This window comes from Danio rerio, chromosome 24 (assembly GCF_052040795.2).
Source record: "Danio rerio strain M-AB ecotype USA chromosome 24, GRCz13ab, whole genome shotgun sequence".
NCBI lineage: Eukaryota > Metazoa > Chordata > Actinopteri > Cypriniformes > Danionidae > Danio > Danio rerio.
In genome coordinates, this window is record NC_141044.1 from 15,524,238 (window position 1) to 15,545,785 (window position 21,548).

The 21,548-nt window shown below is 38.8% G+C and overlaps 1 protein-coding gene across 18 annotated transcripts in view; it reads left to right on the forward strand.

The window, feature by feature from the left end:
* eya1 (EYA transcriptional coactivator and phosphatase 1) overlaps nucleotides 1-21,548 on the forward strand; it is a 272,169-nt gene that overhangs the window by 39,379 nt on the left and 211,242 nt on the right. For all 18 annotated transcript variants that reach the window (XM_087308133.1, XM_087308138.1, XM_087308135.1 and 15 more), the window contains one exon: nucleotides 1,199-1,288. Coding sequence is in view for 12 of the 18 variants with exons in the window: in XM_087308124.1 (XP_087164250.1) it covers nucleotides 1,199-1,288 (90 nt within the window). In the remaining 6 variants the exon portion in view is untranslated. The remainder of the gene's footprint in view (nucleotides 1-1,198; nucleotides 1,289-21,548) is intronic.

Here is a 21,548-nt window from a genome sequence, read left to right on the forward strand (position 1 = left end):
TTTGTCAGTCATTATGTTTTTGTCATAGCAGTTAGATTTTTATTTTACATTTACAGTTGAAATCATAATTATTAGCCCCCCTGTTTATTTCCCCCCCAATTTTTGTTTAACGGATAGATTTCTTCAACATATTTCTAAACATAATAGTTTTTATAACTCATTTCTAATAACTGATTTATTTTATCTTTGCCATGATGACAGTAAATATTATTTGACTAGATATTTTTCATGACACCTCTATACAGCTTAAAGTGACATTTCGGCCGTACTTACACTATATACAGTTGCTTTGAACCGGGCCAAAGCACACTTGTCCTCCTTCCCGTCTCCCCCGACGGCCCACACTCACACTACAATCGTGCCTGGGCATACTTACGTCATCGATGCTGCGCTGTTCAGTGAGCGCTCTCACTCAGCACAGAGGAGATTTCTCTAGTTATATTGTTTCAGTCGTTTGATATGCAGTGACATGCAGTCAAATATTTCGCCAAACAGTCCTTAGGGATGCTGTGACACGCAGTCAGATATTTCGCCGAACAGCTTCGCCACTTTTGGCGGTCATAAAGTCCTCGTGCTGCAGGAATGAGGAGGTTTGCTGAAGGTGCGCAGCTGTCGTGCAGTGAGGGGTTTGCGTATTTCATAAACTTCGGCAGTTTGCGTACATTGAACAGTAAGATTGATTAATAAATCCATATGAAACAGTCCCTTAAAAGTCATGTCTCGCTTTCAGTTTCGGGCCCAAGTGAACCGCGCTCAGGCCCACCTCCTCCAACCGGGCCAGGGCCAGCCAAGTGAACCATGCTTGAGCCCGATTCAGTGCACACACTTCTCAAACGATCTGGGAAACGGGCCTGGGCACGATACGGATGGCATAGTGTGAGTAGGAAAAAGGAGTAGTAAAAGGAAAGCATTAATAAATTAACTCTTTTGCCTCCCATACCAAAAAAAAAAAAAAAAAACTATCTAAAAAAAGAAAAACAACATCCGGTGACTGGTTTAACGTACTGTTTACCAAAACTTGTATATTTGCAAATAAATTATACTAGAATACACATATTATTATTATTTTTGTAATGGCTGTGATCTATTTGAAGACAAATATTCAATTATTCAAGTTTCCTCTGGCAGGGCTGCAGGTGAACAATCTCTAAACGTGAACATTAACACCTGCTCCATTGATCACTTTGTTTTCTGACAGGTGTGGCCAGAGGTGACAGGGTTTGATCTCAACACACTGGTCAGGGGAGCAACCACTGAGCCCATGCTCTCACTCTCCTGCCTTTTTCAGGTAAGAACATTCACAATGACCACATCATCATCACTCACCTCAGCCATCAATGGCCCTTAATCACATAATTATTTAAATTAAGTTGCTGTTTATTGATTAATATTAAATATTTTCATACACTATAACAAAAAAATTTCATTTAACTTTTTTTTTTAAACTGTGTTAATATATTGCCGCTCTGACTTTTCAAAAAAATCTCAAAAAAAGATCACTATTGTGAGCTTTCATCTTACAGTTCAGATTTATTTGTTGTTTTTGAATTGTGAGTATACTCATTGGCCACTTTATTAGGTACACCTAACTAGTTCCAGATTAGACCAAATATCCCCTACAAGAAAATATACCCCACACCATTACACCACCACCAACAGCCTGAACCATTAATACAAGGAAGGATGGATCCATGCTTTCATGTTGTTAATGCCAAAGTCTGACCCTACCTTCTGAATGTTGCAGCAGAAATTGAGACTTATTTGACCAGGTAATGTTTTTTCAATCATATATTGACTAATTTTGGTGAGCCTTGGCAAATTGTAGCCTCAGTTTCCTGTTCTTAGCTGACAGGAGTGGCACCTGGTAGGGTCTTCTGCTGCTGTAGCCCATCCGCCTCAAGGTTGGACGTTGTTGTGCATTCAGAGATGCTTTTCTGCATGCCTTGGTTGCAAGGAGTGGTTATTTGAGTTACTGTTGCCTTTCTAGCTTGAACTAGTCTGGCCATTCTCCTCTGACATCTGGCATCAACAAGTCATTTGCGCCCACAGCACTGCAGCTCATATTTTCTCTTTTTCAGACCATTCCTTGTGAACCATAGAGATGGTTGTGCGTGAAAATTCCAGACGATCAGCAGTTTCTGAAATACTCAGAACAGCCCGTCTGGCACCAGTAACCATGCCACATACAAAGTCACTTATATCATCTTTCTTCCTCATTCTGATGCTTGGTTTGAAATACTGAAGATCGTCTTGACCATGGCTGTGTCCGAAACCACATACTTCTATACTATACAGTACGCTAAAATCAGTATGCGAGCCGAGTAGTATGTCCGAATTCATAGAATTCGAAAAATCAGTAGGTGAGAAGTACCCGGATGACTTACTACTTCCGTCGAGATTCTGAAGTGCGCATCCCATGCACGCTGCGCTATACCATAATGCCCCATGAGAGAAATCATGAATGGAAGTGAGGCGACGCAACTGAAGCAGGTAGGTCACGTGACCATGACAAAATGGCGGATGTAGTTCGTCCGAATTCCATTCATACTTTTCACATTCATACTGTATAGAACGTACTTTTCTAACGGCCGAGTAGTACGTTTAAATTCAAATGCAGTACCTACTGAGTAGTAGGCGGTTTCGGACGCAGCCCATGTCTACATGACTAAATGCATTGAGTTGCTGCCGTGTGATTGGCTGATTAGAAATTTGTATCAAGTAGAATCAAGTACAAGATTTTACATTTTTCTTGTTTTTAATTTTTTTTTATTTTCTGAGTTTACATCTTGCTATTCTTATTGCAGTTTTGACATTTATTTTTTCACAATTTTGAGGCTAAAAGTTAAATAAACTAATTTTAAAACAAATATTAAAGCAAAAAAACAAAACAAAAACAATTATATATTTGGCAGAAACACACTTGAAGCCCATTTTACCCTATCATATAAAACAAACTGTACATACATTTATTGTTTGAAATATAGAAAAATAACAGATAAAATCAACTCTTACTTTTAGTTTAACTAGACATATAATTTGCAATGGCTTTAAACATTTAAGGATTGTTATACTATTTTATTTTGAAGCTTGTTCTGCTTATCATGCCTGAGTTTAATTAATCAGATACAATAATATTATGTAATATTATTACAATTTAAAATATATATATATATTTTTTTTAAATAAATTTTCATTTATTTTTTACTGTAGCAACGTTGATCATGCAACATGGATTCACATGACCTTTGCAAGTCCTTCTATTATTAAAATCTGGTGTTTAGCCAATGTTTCTGATTAATATTTTTGTTGAAAAAAAGGTTGTGCTGCTAATTTTCTTTTTTTTTTTTTTGAGAAACCAATACACTATTTTGGATTCTTTGATTAATAGAAAGTTCTTAAAAGCTAAATACCTTTGATAAGTATAATTCTTTCATGCTAAGTAAAAATATTAATTTCATGAAACACCTTGAACTTTTAAACAGCACTACATTTTTAAGAAACAAAACAAATGCTGTTTCATGGGCTATAAGTATGGCAAGTATTTTTCAGCCACCGATAAACTTAAACATAATGTAGACAGTTAAATAGAATAAATCCTTCATTTAGTTGATCAAGCTTAAATAAAAGGCCATAAAAATGCAATTGGCATGAGGAGCAGCAAGCGAGCACAGAAAGTCCATGAAAATACGGTTGTAAAATAAATGTCCATAATTTAAAGACATTCATGAGTGACACAATGGAATTTAATGCTGTTTTTGTCCAGTGAATTGGCAAATCAAACATGGTGAGTTTATAATGTCATGACAGATTATCGGAAGGGTCTGAGCTGGCTTATTCAATACTAAAAGTCCCCATGCATATTGAATTAGGACAGGTATGTTCAATCATTTTTAATAAATGCAATCAATCTCAAAATGCTTTTCGACTAATACTCTGGAAATTATGTGGATATAGGGGAGATCTTACAATATGTCTTCCAGTGTTGGAATGTCATTAACACACACACACACACACACACAAGCACGCACTTCCTAAACCTACCGATGGAAGACTTCTCTTTTTCCCTTTCTTACCACTACTTATAGCCTGTACTTAAGTATGCCAATTTAGCTGAATTCATGAAATCAATGGCTCACTGTTAGCTGCCCATTGATGTAGAACTACAGCGGTGACTGCCCTTTCCCATGCTTCCATCCCGGGACCTCTGCGGCCCACAAACAGAGGGAACACCTGTTTCCCCAAGCCCAGTCCCCCAGCACCTGAAATCTTAGCAATGGCTCAGGCTATTGAGAGGCAGCCGCACGATAAGCCCGCCCTAGAGATGGACGGCGGAAACTCGATAATGAAAGGGGATGCCTAATAGATGAATCTGGTGCAATTTGCCAAAACACGCCCTGCCTTTCTCAGGAAAATTATCCACACTTGCAATAGGAAGGCCATTGTCTTGGGAGAGTTTGTGCTTTATCTGTGTATTCATTATCTGTATTACAACTGCATAATGGGCCGCTGGTAGGAGAGGACGGCGGGAGCTTTTTCCAACTGATGTGGAATTAAAAGTAGCTTTGCTGTCATTGGCATAAATCAATGTTATTAAATCTGGTGGGAAAACTCCAGGTTTCCTGAAATACCTTCAGCCTGGAAGAATAAATCCTAGAATCATAAGCCCTAATCCTGACTTTGGAGGAGTCTGTACAATCTTGCATACTTGAGTTTGATAGAGCTGCTTAAACTCCTGAATCAGGGGAAACTGAATCAGACACTAAAATCTAAAGAGGTTTTGTATGTACTTTTTTTTTTAAATGGTGGACAATTTGAATAATTTAAATTGTGCTGATGATTAGGTAACACTTTATTTTGATGGTCCCTACTGCACATTTTGTTGACTAAAAGTTATATTGCATCTACACGCCAATTACTTCTCATTTGAGTATTATTAGACTATCTGCTTAATACCTGCTGATTCTGCTTATTCAACACATTTAACTGACTATAAGAATTTTACATGTCAACTCACACTAACCCCAACCCTAACATTCTATAAACGAATGAGAGTTAGTTGGCCTGTATATGCAATGTTACTTTAAATTCAACAAAATGCGTTAAAGGGACCATCAAAATAAAGTGATACCAATTATTAGAAGTTAGCATAAAATTTTATGTTATTTTATATCATATGTTTATATTATATTATATTATATTTCTTGAATAAATTAAGATTGATATTAGCAGGCAATTTAATTATGGAGACCCATTACCCTTGAATTTATTAATAAATTAATTTTTAAACAGGTTTTGTAACGATAAAATAAAGATAATGATCTTTTATTTATGTAAAAATAAGTACAATAGGCCTAGAGTATACAATAGCGGTCAAATTTTATTTTTAAATATATATATTTTTTTTTTTTTACCAAGCCTGCTTTTTTTTTTTGTCAAATATGCAGCAACATTATAATATTTTGAAGTATTCTTTTGATTTAAAATGTCAGTTAGCTTTTTTGATTAATTTTATTTACATTTAAAATGTACATGTTTTGTAACAGGCGTCACATTGGCACAGTTGGTAGCTTGATCGCCTTACAGCAAGAAGGTCGCTGGTTTGAGCCCCGGCTGGATCAGTTGGCATTTCTGTGTGGAGTTTCCCAGATAGGTTGCAGCTGGAAGGGCATTCACTGCGTAAAACATTTGCTGTTCAACATTGGTGGTTCATTCCGCTGTGTCGACCCCACATTAATAAACTGAGTAATCCGAAAAGAAAATGAACACACAGTGTTCCATGTTCATTCAGTGCACAGTGGCTCAGTGGTTAAATTTGGTTCGAGTACTGGCTGGGCCAGTTGGCATTTCTGTGTGGAGTTTGCTTGTTCTCCCAGTGTTCGTGTGGGTTACCTTTGAGTGTTCCCCCACAGTCCAAACACATGCGGTATATAGGTGAATTTGGCAAGCAGAATTAGCCATTGTGCAGGCGCGCTGCTGGCCGGTACGGGCCCTATGAAAACATTTTGAAGATTCATTGAAGAGCAGTGGGAAGGTGCGGGTGGGGTTTCTGGTGGGTCCCTGGTTTATACTTCTGTGTCAAGTGACCTGCGTAACCCACGGCGCATGCAGCAAGTGTAGCTGTGCATTTATACTTCTGCGCGCTGCCTCTGTTGGTCTGCTTTAACACTTCCAAACGCTAGTTGGCAGTAAAGTGTTAATGTTCCTCTGTGTCGAGTTTCTTTGCTGGTGTTTTGTATTTTCTGAACGCTTCCTGAATATACAAGTGGCTCAAACTCGCTCATTTTTAGGCAGGGACCAACAGACTTGCAACAACTTTAACCATAAGGTCAACACAAAACAAAACATTCCATTTGGAGCTCCTTCTCAGGACTCCACACTTGTAAACAATCGCTCCATCGGCTCTTGGTGCCACCCAGCCTCAGCGCTATCAAGCGGACCAATTACAGGACTTGCGATACGCGTCGTTGCGACATGTAGTTACATTTTTTGAGAGGTGCACGTCAGCTACGCCGACGGCCACGGTGTGGGGCTATGCATCAACGCGTAGGCTGCGCCGTAGCATACGCGTGCGCTTGACGTAGAAGTATAAATCAGCCTTATTAGTATTTCTGTGGGCCACAAAATGGCGCGAGCCTTTAGAATTGTTTTAACTTCCCTCCCTAGCGGCGCCCCTGTATAAGTGAGAGTGTATGGGTGTTTTCCAGGATTGGGTTGCGGCTGGAAGGGCATTAATAGTTGTTGGTTCATTCCACTGTGGCGACCCCTGATACATAAAATTTACTGCCATTGTTGAAAGACATGATGTAATGTCTGAATAGAAGTATTATATTTCTTAAAAAAAAAAAAATCTTTTTTTTATTTCTTTAAAAAAACTGCTCACCTCAATCTGGTAAATGGTAGTGCAATATGAATAATATGAATATGCATAATATGAACTTCTGCTCTATTTTTGCTTTGCATAGGACAAAGTGCACTGCATAGCACAAATCAGTTCTGTACATATAGAGACTTTATTACTTGACAAGGAACACAAATACTCAGTCCATGGAGAGCCTCATATAATTTCAGTCTTTTTCTCTATTGGTCATATTTCACTGACCCCCTCCTGAGGGTGAGTAACCTTCCCCAATCCTCCTTTGATGTCTACGGGATGTTGAAGCACTATTTGTAATAATTGCTGATCCAACCTCTTTACATTCTGCCTCCTATCAGGCCACAACTGCAAACTCAGATTTTAAGGGTGACCTTCACATCATCCATTATTGTGATGTCTAAACGGGGAGGCATGCTTGCTGATTCGTAAATTGCAGTTTAAAAACATTTTTGTCTTCATGATCTCTCCTCTTTCATGCTCAGTAGTGTGCGCTTTAGAAGAAATGGCTGTTAAGGGGCTCATCACTCAAAGAGGCATTGGGTTCCCTCTTAGAGACTGCAATAGGTATTACTCCTTAGGTGAATGACTACACAAGGATTTTACAGCCTTTCAAAACTAAGAGTAATAAATAATGCATTTTGGACAAAGTATATAGTTAAGCTACTACATGGTTGAATCGCTTATTACCTCAGTAAAACCACTTACTGTAACTTATGGAACATTTTTGGGGGCTTTCCCTCTGTGTCTCATACTTGGAATTTTTAGTATCACCTTGGTTGAGGTTCCAATCGAGTTATAGCATTAATAAAATGTGACATATACACACTGCAGATCAACAATTGGTCAGAGTGAGTCATCATCACTACCAGCATTATTGGTTATTCATACACACTACTTTTAAATAGTCAGCAGCAGTCACTGCTGTATTGTTGGTCCACATGACTAAAACATTTTTACAATACCAGGAGAAAAATAACACCTGAAATTGCAGCATTGTGCACCTAAACTGCAGCTCTGCACAATAAGTTTTTCTAGAGGAGAAATGGTCATGCCGACTGAACCTGGTTTCTCTCAAAGTTTTTTTCCTTTACTTTTGTCAATTGGTGAAGTTTGTTCCTTGCCGCTGTCGCAATTGGCCTGCATGGTTGGGGACTTGTGGAGCTGCGCATCGATGGATTTGCTTTTCAGTGTTTGGACTTTAGCAGTGAAAGTTAAATCACCCTGAACTGAACTGAACTGAACTTAAACTCTGAAAACTGGATATACATAGTTTCAATTTACTATAATCTTCTATGTTAAGCTGCTTCGACACAATCTACATAGTAACAGCGCTATAGAAATAAAAATGAATTGAAATTGAATTGAATTTAAAGTAAAGAAGCAGTCCAGACATTCCACTTGTTAGTAGCTGTAAAGAGGATTAGATTATTCATTCATTCATTCATTCATTCATTTTCTTTTGAGAAAATTAAGTTTGCAGCTTAACAACAAACAACTGACAATGATCAGCTCAAGTAAATCTTATGTGCTTTATTCAGTGTTAAATGCTAACAATGTGTGTTTGAATTCCATTTACATGATGTTTATTGCCATACTACTGAAATCAGCAGCAGGTAGTTCATTTCAGATCTTGGAAAAAAAAAAACAGTTTGAAATTGAACCTTAGAACTGTGGAATATTGCAAACACATATCAGTGATTCAGCATGTGCATTTAATAATGATTTAGGGGTTTAATATGTATTAATTAGAGTATACACCTTACTATTTTGTGAGTGAGTGCATATTCTGTGCTTTTGATTGGTTGCTTAAATTTCTGTCTTGTTTCGCCTGGTGCAAACAGCCAAATTACTTATCACTGCAACACTCGTCACGTAGCTTGTTACAATGTAATCTGCTCACCTTATGCTTCGTAATGTTTATAATATTTGCTAATTGATAACCTCATGTGGAACGCTGAATCTAGGTGCTGAAATATAAATGGTTAAACTGGTGGTAAGCAGGTAAGCAAGGATAACACAAATAAACATTTATACAAATAATATTTATATTTGTTTTATTAAAAACAAGCTTAGATTTGCTCACCTGCAGGTTTTAGACCATATGGGGCACAGCATGCGTTTTAGGATATAACTCGGGTTTTTGAACACACTTCGTTATTGTTATTCATTTATTAGTTTGCTGGAAATAGAAATAGTTTTGAAACAAATATTTGCGTTTAACAAACTAAATTATTTATTTATAGGCTAATTGATGCATAAAGGTTTCCCTATCCAAGAGTGAAAGTGAAAGTAGATCGATTATCTCTCATTCTTGCGTGGTAGATGCTCTGTTTTACTGTTTTCTTTAAAAAAAAAAAACAAAAAAAAAAACTGTTAACTGTTTGCTTGTGAAATGCTCATTTTTTTCCACTTCCACTTACTTTACGTCCTGTAAATAGCAAATGCGCTTATGGCACGACGCAGCTGGCTCTTAAAGGGAATGGGTGACAAGACTCTGATTGGTTTATTCTCAAAACACACCTATACCTCATTAAGAAAATAAACTCAACCCTTTTTTTACCCTCCCTGTGTTATGTAATAAGATAGCACATGCTAATTTGCAGTCTCAAATTTTGCCATGTATATTAACCTAAACTACTTATTATAAGTATTACTACTGGTTAACTACACAGATTATGCTTGTAAAAGCACAAACATTGTAATAACTAAAGAAATATGATCACCTTGAACAAGTGAAAATCCAGCAAGCATGTGTATGTTTGTGTTTAATAGACATCAAATAGATGTCTTAGCTAAAATAAGGGCCACATTTGGACTGTCAGTGAAATCTTTATAGACAAAAAAAATAGATCTACCAATCTACTCATCGAATGGCTTCCCATATAAAGTCTGTCTAATCTAGCTATTGAATAACTGAACTCTTTTTGGTTGTTGGGCTATTGTTTAGTTTTGTTGACGATTGTTAGACTTCAATCAAATTAGATTTTTCACTGACAGCCAAAATTTAGAGATCTATGTTCAGATGTATATCAGATGTCGATTAAGCATAAAATAAAATGCTTGGTGGGAATGTATGAATATTATTTAAAAATCTATCAACTGCTTGTGTTAGCAAACTCTTGTCTTGTTGCACTGTGATTGTTTGCTGAATTTCATTGCAGTAAATATTTAGGATTTTCAGTATATGGTTACATATAGTCAACTTGATATCAGTGGTTTACGAACCAGCTTTGACTTCTAATATGGTGGACAACAAAACATATTCCTTGTTTTGACCAACAGTAATGAAATGGTATGGACTGTCTCTTTAAATCTATATAAACCAATGCACTTTAAAATGTTAACTTGGTGCTTAACTTATTATGAATAATTGCGGAGCCTTAATCATGTGCTATGGATGACCATTTAATGTTAACATATATTTCTCTCTCCATCTCCTTTGAATGATTATTAGCCCTATTGCTCTTTTGGGGCAGTATAGAATCCTAAGGGGGGATCTTGTTGAAGAAGACCAATTAAACTTTCCTCACCTTTCCACATGGCCTTAACTCTGAGCTGAAGATTTTAGCTTCCTCTCTCCGAAACACCCTTTGTTGAATTGTGCACTGAATGTCGGTCTGCCTCTTGCTGAAGGGGAGCTTTAAGGGCATACTGTGAAAAGTATTGATCTTGAGAATCAATCGGAGAGATAGAGAGAGAAGCAGAGAGGCATTATCTGTTAACACCGCAGACACATAGTCGTGATGGGCACTCATCAGGAGTAAAAGAACAGCGTCTAATACATTCACTTGAGAGGACAGAACAGTTTCCCTCTCTTTCTCTTTCTCCTTCCTCTTTCCTTCCGTATTAGTCCCAGGGGCTCAGTTAAGGATGCTATCACTCTATTCAGATCACTCCATCCAGCGCTACCACCCCATTTCTCTCTCACACTCGCTTACAGTCTTTGTGTGCATGCTAAAAAGGATGCGAAATTCACATACAGACTCCATTTGGACTAAGTTTTGAAATGATTTTAACAGTTACTCTGGATGCTCTCTAACACGTTACTGCGTGTGTTGAGATTTCACTGTTTCCATTTAGTGTGTCCGAAGATCTGATCCAAACTATTTCAGTAGGAACACCTCTGTGAAATGTCTACTGAACTGCTGCCATGCTCTTAAAGAGGCAGCGTGTATTTAGTTGTGTTTGCTGTGCATTTTATGGCTCAGTTCCACTGAAGAGTTAGGTACAGCACAGAATGGTAGGCATTTATGTCTGTTTCTTCTGTACAAGGCACCAAAATAGTGAACTGTACCACTTTTTGCCACCATTTCACAAGGATATTTAGCAAATTAGTACACTACCGAAAGGTGAGCTAGACTTACTGCAGAATGCTATTGCTTTACAGAGAATACGGTAGCCGAGAGAGCTTAACATGCTGCAATTAAAGGTTCAAGATACCCTGGATTACTTTTTTTTATTTTAGATTTAACAGATTTGTGTGAGTTAAGCATCAGTTAAGACAACGTTAGCACCTGTCAGCTTCAAATGTGGGGAAAATGGGATACTTTTGAAGTTTTGTCATCTAATTTCCTCTTCCAGGTTTAAAATAATTTAACAAAATCAAATTTGCAAACAAAGTGATGACAGATCGGTTTCACAATAATATTCATAGCTGAGTTTTCTTATCCTATGAGAAGAGCCTGCTTCCTAATTATTCATGACTGCACATGCTTTCCGAAGGCAAGGCAGACATGCCAAGCTGCGAGAACCGAGTGACTGGGTGAGACCGCATCTGCGAACTCCGCATATGACATGCAGTGTTTAGCCATTCATGAAGGGTCTAGCCATTGTAGTGTTTAGCCATTCATGAAGGGTCGTATGTGTTTGTTTCCATGATCCATGGCATTTGTTGCATGTTTTTCCCCATGATGCTGTTAGGGCCAATACAGCAAAGCTGTTCATGTGCAGTAAGCATTTTTGTTGAGAGAGCTGTGCAACAATTGGAGAATGGCAGATTTTGTCTTTTATCAGTTGAGTTTGTTCGCATTTAGTCACCGCCTATCCATGCTGCTGTGTTTTCATATGTTGAAAATTCTCCAGATTACCGGTGGGGCTAATGGTTGAAATAGACAGGGCAAGAGACCTGCTGCAGCGCTATCCACTGTGTCTACATTCAGACCCGAGGATTTAAGAGGGGAGAACTCCTCATTTATAGCATTTTTATAAGCATGATTATTTTATAATAATATAAATTGTGGTTGTGTGTATATGAAATTACAAATAACATATGCAGCAGAGCATTACATTACTGTTTATTTCTTTGCATTTTTAACTTTGTATACCAGTGGTTCTCAAAGTGGGGATCAGGACCCCCTCTGGGCTCGTGGTACAATGAGGGTGGGGTTCAATTTGGGTAATAGTTATATACAAATAACATTATGCAAATAAAAAGCCATGATTTTTGAGCCTTTCTATTTTTTGTAACTCCTGGAGTGATTACGTTATTAAAGATGCAGCAGATTGATTTTATGGCACTATGTTAAACTTTCTGACACCTTTAGAGGACTCATGTACATTAAAATAAATACAGGCCACAGCTGAACATGGAGGATGATCTCCAAATGGTGTTCTTCAAAATTAAGCAAAATACAGACTTATTACTGTTTGGGAACTCATGTTGTGAAAAATAAAATCATGGGTTTCCTCAAAGTTTGTGTCTCATTTTTTGAGCAAACTGACAACAGTTGTTTGTCCCCTCTTTCTCCCCTGCTCTGCTGGCCATGCCCACTCCTCCCTCTGGTTGTAGTGTTCTATGCACATTATGATGCATTTTTTAAAAAAAAATTCTGAAGTAGACTTGAACTGAAAGATGGGGGTTTCATGACTCTTTAAAGAAAACAAAGTCAATAACAAAAAACACCAGCAAATAAAGATAATATACTTCTCAGTTTGACAGCATACCAGTTCCAAATCCTCACATCACAAACACATAAAAAAAAAACACGCTGCATTTTCTCGCTACGCAAATATATATATATATATATATATATATATATATATATATATATATATATATATATATATATATATAAATATATATATATATATATATATATATATATATATATATATATATATATATATATATATATATATATATATATATATAAGAAAACACCAACATTTTTAAACATGCAAATAGCACAGAAAACAACAAAAATGTTTCAAGGGGACCCAAAAATGTCACAAACCTGTAAAGAATTTGCTTATTGTGCCATGACTATTCTTCAGTGAAGTTTTAGGTGATCTTTGATAGCTGAGTTTTTTTTTTTGTTTGTTTATTTTTTTTGTCTTTTGCATATTATTAACCTAAATAACCATGGCTGCGTCTGAAATGGCCTACACCAATAGGAACTGCAATTAAATTTAAATGTACTGCTCGGCTGTTAGAAAATATGATTTATACAGTATGAATGTGAACAGAATGGAACTCGGACATACTACATCTGCTATTTTGACTCATTTAGTTGCTTTGATTCTCTCTTATTCATGAACGAGTAGTCAGTCATCCGGGTACTTCTCGCATACAGATTTTTGAATCCTAAATTCGGACATATTACTCTGCTTGCATACTGGTTTTAGCGTACTAGTATAGACACAATTTAATATAACCCGAAATATCAATCCAAAATAATTTGAAATAACCAGATTTTTCATGTTTTATGTCCCCTTGAAACATTTTCATTGTATTCTGTCCTATTTGCATGTGCTGTGAGAAAATGCAGGGGTTTTCTGCATTTGTTTGCTTTGTAAGAAAATGCAACATTTATTTATTTTTTTTAACATGTCTGAATTCTAAGGATTTGCAACACATATGCTGTCAAACCGATGAGGATCTTTTCTTAATTTGCTGGCTTTTTTTTAATTGCATTTGTTATTTTTTTTTTAATTGCAGCACAATAAGCTCTCTCTGCCACTGTAGAATCATTACCAGTGCTTCACGTGGCTTAAGCCAGCACAGAGAAAACAGCATTTTAAAATACACAGCCATGACATGACACTGTAATTTAATTCTTGGCATACAACATTTAGCAACGCTGAAACAAAGCTTGTCATCTTCTTGTGACAAAAAGCCAAGAAACAAGAACATGATCTGCTGTATGTCCTCTATTCTTGTTTATGAGACTGTTCTCGTTGTGTCTAAATGTGTGGAACGCACGAGTGTGCTGCTTCGTCTTTCTACTTTAAGTAGAAATTTGATGTTTAAGTGTAATTTTTTTTAAATTAGTTTCTTTATAATATTTGTGATAATTATATATTCTTTTAATTTAAATTCTATTTTGAAAACAGCTCTGCTTCTTAATATCTTTTCAGCTACTTTTATGGTACAAATGAATGATTTTTAAATATTAAGAGCTTAGATTAGTTATAAATGGTAAGAAGATTTCAAAAGACAAGACAAGCAGGCTGATCATCTAATGGTGGGATTCAATTGTGTATTCAAAAAATGTTTCCTTAAAGGAAAAGTTCTCTTTTCTTCATTAATGAATAGCTGTTTATAAAAAGGTGTTTTTTGCAAGCATCACTATTTGGATAATATTGTTTATTTTCTGAGTGAACTGACTTAAAATAAACTTATAAATGTGAAATTTGTTTAATTCAGTGCTTCTTGCGGGAGTTACGTTGTAAAAATAGCCCACAATAGGTGAAATACACAAAGTAGTCTGCTTTATTTTTTACAATTATTATAGATGTTTTAAGGCTGTTTAACCCCTCAATACAACATTTTCTCAGATAGGCATAACCATTTTCACCCATTTTTCTCTTGTTTAAACAGTCACATAACTTCTACTGCTATTGCTTCCTTGTCCTCATTTGTAAGTCGCTTTGGATAAAAGCGTCTGCTAAATGACTAAATGTAAATGTAAATGTTCTACCTTCCTTTAGCTCAGGGGTGCCCAAACTATTTGGCCAAAAACCAATCTTGATTGAGGTTAGTGGGCCAAAGGTAAATATAGTTGCCATGGGTAATTTACATACATACATACATACATACATACATACATACATACATACATACATACATACATACATACATACATACATACTTATTTATTTGTTTGTGTGTTTGTTTGTTTGTTTGTTTGTTTGTTTATTTATTTATTTATTTATTTATTTATTTATTTATGTATTTTTAATGACTCAAAAGTTTGCTTTATATTAAAATACAGTATTTTTTTAAAAATATTTTAGAAGTTAACTTGTACTCTCATTTATAACAGAGTTGCACTAGTTTTTGCTTTCATTTGCTTGTCAATGTCTTCTGCATAGTCATCCATTGAGTGAAAATATTTACATTTTAAAAAATCGGATTTATTTTCAACATTTAATTGAAACATTTAATTTTAGTTGTTTGCTTTTTTGTAGCTCAGCAAAAAAACAAAAAACAAAAAAAAGTTATATTAAACTGCAAATGATGTTAAAGGCAATTGCACCAACTATGTCTATCATTCTCACTATCAACTTTGGCCTTCAGGCCCTACTTTGTGCACTCATGCTTTAGCATGCCCTGAAGTACAACTTTTTGTGTGAGGGTTAGCATCTTCCTCTGCCTTTTGGGTGCTACCATGGGTGCCTTTGATGGTGCAGGATGTTGCATCGACATTATGGAGTTCGTTTGGGAGAAAACTTGCAAACATATAGTATAGCACTTCAGAGTCAAGCTGCTAGAGATTGAAGATTTACATCAATTTGGCAAGCAGAATGTATTATATACTGTAAAGGAGACACTAAATGGAGGAGATTGATTGACAACGGTCCACAGCCAATCAGGATGCAGAACACAATATGCAGTAAAAAATTAGACTATAAATAAATCTGCGAGACCGTGAAAGGTGAACCGCGTTATGGTGAGGGACCACTGTATACATGTTTGGGTGTATTTATTATTATTTTTTTTATATATATATATATCAGTGTACAAAAAAAAAAATAAATAAAACCTGGAATAGAAATAGTAATGTCTGTCATTCACATTCTATACATCTTGTGTGGTCGTTCATGAAATAATTGAACAAGTTTTACCATACTGAAATTCAATTAGTATTTTTTTGTCCATAATCCAAGCAGGAAATACAAACAAGTCTACATATTCCATCTGTGCCTGATCATGGGTCTCAAAAATGGTGAAAAGCAGCACCTGAATTTCCAGCACAGTAAATGCCACTGGTCCAATTGAGCTTCATAAGCAGTCTATGATGCACAAGTGTCTGGAGACAGCTTGAGTGGATAACCATATGCTGTCACAGAAGACCAACAGAGCTTTGTATTGAGTGTTGAGCTGTGCTGGGAGTTGTGTGGGAGTCTGGGAGTGGGAGGAAGGGGAGAGAGATGAGGGACGGCTGGGGTGTGGGAGGGCTTGTCAGGAGTTTTCAGGAAGGTTACAAATCAAGGATTTCTGAACCTAGCCTTCTTCTCGGATTCACTCTCTGGAGTGGAAGTGTGTGTGAAAAGAGAGCGTGTTAGCCTGGCCGTTCGGCTCTTTATTGGAGCGTCGGCTAAATCAATGGCATATGTGGAAGTTGACGGCCTCACAGAGCTGTCAGAATCTATGCTGCGCCTTCTTCAACTGGCAACGGTCCATCCAGTCACACTCCATCCACCACAACCAAACAAACTCACTCCCGCAAATGTCAGACATGTCGGAGGATGAAAGATTGCGGGCTGCTCAGTGATTACAAGAGGTTATGATCCAAGGATGAAGCAGGGATGTATAATGGATTTTAATACTTGCAGGTTCTGTCAACTTTGAAAACGTACAAATTTTAATATAATACTATATAATAAAATACATACTAATTATAATCTAAATTATCTGTTGCATGGCTGTAATTAGAGACAAAAAATAAACAGTGTGACAAAAAAACATCATGTGACATTTATTGTTGTGGAAATACAGATTTTGTTTATCACCATATTCGTTTAAAAGATCATAATAAGTATTGGTAGCACGGTGGCTTAGTGGTTAGCACTGTCACCTTAAAGCAAGAAGTGTGCTGGTTTGAGTCCTGAATTGGCCAGTTGGCATTTATCTGTGGAGTTTGCATGTTCTCCCAGTGTTCGCATAGGTTTCCTCCAGGTGCTCTGGTTTCCCCCACAACCCATACACTTGCGCTATATATAAACTGGATGAACTGAATTGGCCGTAGTGTATTAGCGTGTGTAAATGAGTGAGGTGTATGGGTTTTTCCCAAAACTGGGAAGGCATCCACTGCGTAAAACATGCTGGAATAGTTGGTGGTTCATTTTGCTATGGCAACCCCTGATGAATAATAGATTAAGTCGAAGGAAAATTAATACATTTTTTTTCTTTTGTGAACAATGTGTGATTTTATTCTTGAATAAATGGCTCTTAAGAGTAGATTTTTTTTTTTATTGAGTCAAGAAAATGACTGTTTCTCAATTACAAGAATGCTGAGAATGGACTTGTGTTCTTGTGGAGACCAAGTTACTTCGGAACAACGAACTCCGCGAGAACATGAGAACACATCCGTTGAGAAATGAGATGATGCGTTCTTCCAGATAGTCCATGACCTTTACCTATTTTTAACAGAAAATTATTTGAACACAGCATTCATACAATGACTTTTTTTTGACTGTTTTTCCCTTTCTACAATATATACTATGCATAAAGAGCTTACAAATATGCATTGCGTAATACAAATAAAACACATTTTAATACGAATTTCAGCAAATAGACACACTTAATGTGTTTATGCCTTTATTAAGATTTTTATTGTGAATGTTTGCTTTCACCGTCTCATTTAGGCAATCTCCAGAGACTAATAAGCTATATCTCTGAACTTTAATGATAAATCTATATAAAATTCTGCGCTTCCCACCTCCTTTATTCAGCTGCAATGACTTCTGGGACTTCTGTATCTGCATTCTCGGTATCAAGAGCACATCCCTGAACTATCACGCGTCCTCTGTTCTTGTGTCCTTGAGTTTTAGAACTGAACTATTACTTCAGTTGATAATGAAGTTACACATGAACACGAGAACACAAGAACACTATGGTTCATAACAGAAATGGGAATTTCGTTCAGAAAGCCAATTGTCTGAAAGAGTATGTAAATGGGCCAATGAATGGGCAGTGTCAGCTTGTGCAGCTGATTCTTGTTGCAATCAATTTAGCAATAAAAGCACAGGGAAGCAAGGAGACGCATTCTTTTTAAGCTGAAGAGACTAATACTCACAGCTAAAAAACAATCATTATGGCGATGCAATATAGCACTTCTGTTCCCCCTCGGGGAACTAGGGTTTTTTTTAGGAACTGGAGCGTTCCACCTCCGAAGGAAAACTTCAATGCTATAGTGGATTTATTCCACTTATGGGAAATGCCTGGAAAACGCAATAATGACTGCAAGAATTTAAATATGACAGTATGTTTGGAAAGCATGCTGTCCCGATAGGGAGGATGCTGCGGAGGCCACCTGCTACCCAAGTGGGGAGATAAGGTGGCAAAAGAGTATATGGACAAGCCCTGAGGAGTACAGTACAGTAGAGTGCACACGCACTCCTGGGAGACGCGTCTTGCCCTGGCTCTGGAAGCAAGGGAGATAGCCCCCACTAACCAGTGGGCCAACCTCTGGGCCAACAAACCCTTTTTTGTTGAATCAAAAGTGAATCAAAAGCATACAGCTCGACCGGTGAACAAATTACTCCTACAAAGTTAGAGAAACAAAAATCTACCGCATAACAAGTGTTGTTTGATTTTTTACATTTTTTGTAATTTAAGTCAAATTTAATTTAAAGAAACAAAGTCAGATCTTGAATTTATGATTTTTAAATGCATGATTTTATTATTTTTAATCTAAATCATAAAGCTCAACTAGGGAATAAATGATCCCTTTGCATATGTTTCTGTTTTGATGTTTTCAGTTCACTAGCAAACTTTCAGTGGCTTAGGGAATCAAAAACTTGTAATGTTTGACCATTGTAATTTGCTTTTAAAATTACTTTTTTTGAATTGAAAATTAATTGCACACTGGACAGCAGAGGTGGGGGTTTTGACTCACATGAACTTGATTCAGAAAGTCAGACTTAAGAATTGCTTGACAAAAAAGACACAATTTGACTTCAATTTGGCTGTCATGACTTGAAACTTGACTTAGACTGGAATTAAATGAAACCCCAAAAACCTGTTTTTGTTAAATATGTAACTGTTTGTTATATAATATGCATTCTTCAAAAAAAAAAAAAAAAAAAAATTCTGAAAGTTCTAAGTCACGCATGCGCAGTATTATCAGCTCATCAGTTCTCCTTCGGTTGGGAAACTCCAGTGCTATAAGTGGATTTGATCTTTGGGAAAATCCATGTATGGGAGGTTTCGGATCAGAAGCCGCTTGTCTGAAGAGTATTGAACGGGCCAATGAATAAAATGAATTGGCAGCGTAAGCTTGCGCAGGTGTACTGCATTGCCAATTATCCCAGCATATAAGCACACCTGAAGCGAGCAAACGCCATCCTTTTCCCTTTAGATCCTTTCTGAGTGAGTCGATGAGGGTTCCTCTTGCTAATTCAGCACTTCAGAGCGAACTAGTGTCTTCCGGTCCAGAGTGGGTTTTCGCAGCGGCAGACGGTCAAGCTGGGTTTCTCCCTTGCCTGCGGTTCTTTGGGTCCGGTCCTCCAGAGCGGGGCGTATTGTTGCTAAGCTTTCCTAAAAGAGCAACACAGTCGTGCAGCACGTCCTTTTCAGGATGGCACTCCAACTGTGCGTTTCTGGATGCGGGGGTTTCCTGGCTCTGGATGATGGACACGATCACTGCGTTGCATGTTTGGGGGTCCAGCATGTTAATGCGGTGCTCGCGGGCGGTTCATGTCGTCATTGCGATGCCATGACCGTTGCAAAGCTAAGATTGCGGCTAACTTTCGTAAGAGAGCGAGCCACCCCAGTTGCCTCCTGTTCTAAAAAAGCAGCGGGTGCTCGGGCAGATCTGAGGGTCCCAGCGGGAGATAATCCGCCGCCCAAGGGCTTGCGCACCACTCGCTTCTCACAGCGCTCCATCCAAGCTTTAGGCAATGGGAATGATCCGTCTAACCAGATGGTAGCTCTCACGCTCGCTGAGACCGGAGATCAGATGTATCGTAGGGTGGGCTTTCACAGTCTGACGAAGATCCGGACCCGCTAGCCCCCTCCGGGCAGGTGAGCGCCGTCAAATCGGATCCTGAAGTGGACATGTTAGCCCTGCTTTTCTGGGCTGCTTCGGCCGTGGGGTTGGAGCTGGTTCATCCCCCAGCTCCGCGGCCGGACCGACTAGATGGGTGCTACTTAGAGCACCAGAAGGCGAAGCCTTTCGTCCCCTTCTTCCCGGAAGTGCACAGTAGGCTCACGCAGTCTTGAAGGGCACCTTTCTCTGCCCGTGCTGCGTGTCCCTCCGCCCTCATCGCCCTCGATGATGGAGCTGCCAGGGGTATGAGGTGATCCCGTCAGTGGATCGCGCTATCGCGGTCAATCTTTGTCCGCGTGGTGCCTCTATGTGGCGGGGTTTGCCCCGCCTCCCATCCAAAGCCTGTAGGTTGTCTGCCTCCCTCGGAGCCAGAGCTTATAAGGCTGCGGGCCAGGCTGCTTCTGCTTTGCACGCGATGGCCACCTACCAGCGCTAACAAGCGCAGGCGCTGACCGAGCTGCACGAGGGCGGGTCTAACCCAAGCTTACTACATGAGCTGCGCACCATGACCAACTATGCTCTTCGGACTACTAAGTCCGCCGCGTGTGCACTGGGGAAGACGATGTCCACACTTGTGGTTCAGGAACGCCACCTCTGGCTAAACCTGGCCGATATGTGCGATGTTGACTTTCTTGACTCGCCCATATCCCAGGCTGGCCTGTTCGGTGACACCGTCGGTGAATTCACCCAGGAATTCAAGGCGGTGAAAGAGCAGTCGGATGCGATGGACAATGTCATCTATCGGTGCAGCCGTAAGCCCGCTCCGCCCGCTGAGCCAGAAGAGGAAGAGAAGAGGAAACTTGCTCTTTCTTTTCTGCGGTTTGCGTTCGAGGGTCGAGCGTGGCAGTACAAGGTCCCTAGCGCCCCTTCGGCTCGTAGGCATCTGCATACTCAATTATCTCGACGACTGGCTGATTTTAGCCCACTCGTGGGAGCAATTGATTATGGACAGGGACAAGGTGCTTCGTCATCTCCGCCTACTGGGGCTTCAGGTCAACCGAGAAAAAAGCAAACTCGCCCCCGTGCAGAGGATCTCTTTTCTCGGGATGGAGCTGGACTCGATCACCATGGTAGCGCACCTCTCCGAAGAACGCGCTCGCCTGTTGCTGAACTGTCTGAGAGAGCTCAACAGCAAACTAGTGGTCCCACTGAAGTTCTTTCAGAGGCTCCTGGGACATATGGCATCCGCAGCCGCCGTCACGCTGCACGGATTGTTCCATATGAGACCACTTCAGCACTGGCTTCACGATCGGGTCCCAAGACGCGCATGGCACGCGGGCACACACCGGGTCTCTGTTACTGCGCTGTGTCGCCGCGCCCTCAGCCCTTGGAACGAGGTGTGCCTCTAGGACAGGCGTCCAGCCATGTTGTTGTTTCAACGGATGCTTCCAACACTGGTTGGAGGGCCGTGTGTCGCGGGCATGCAGCTGCGGGCCTGTGGAAAGGTGCCCAGTTGCATT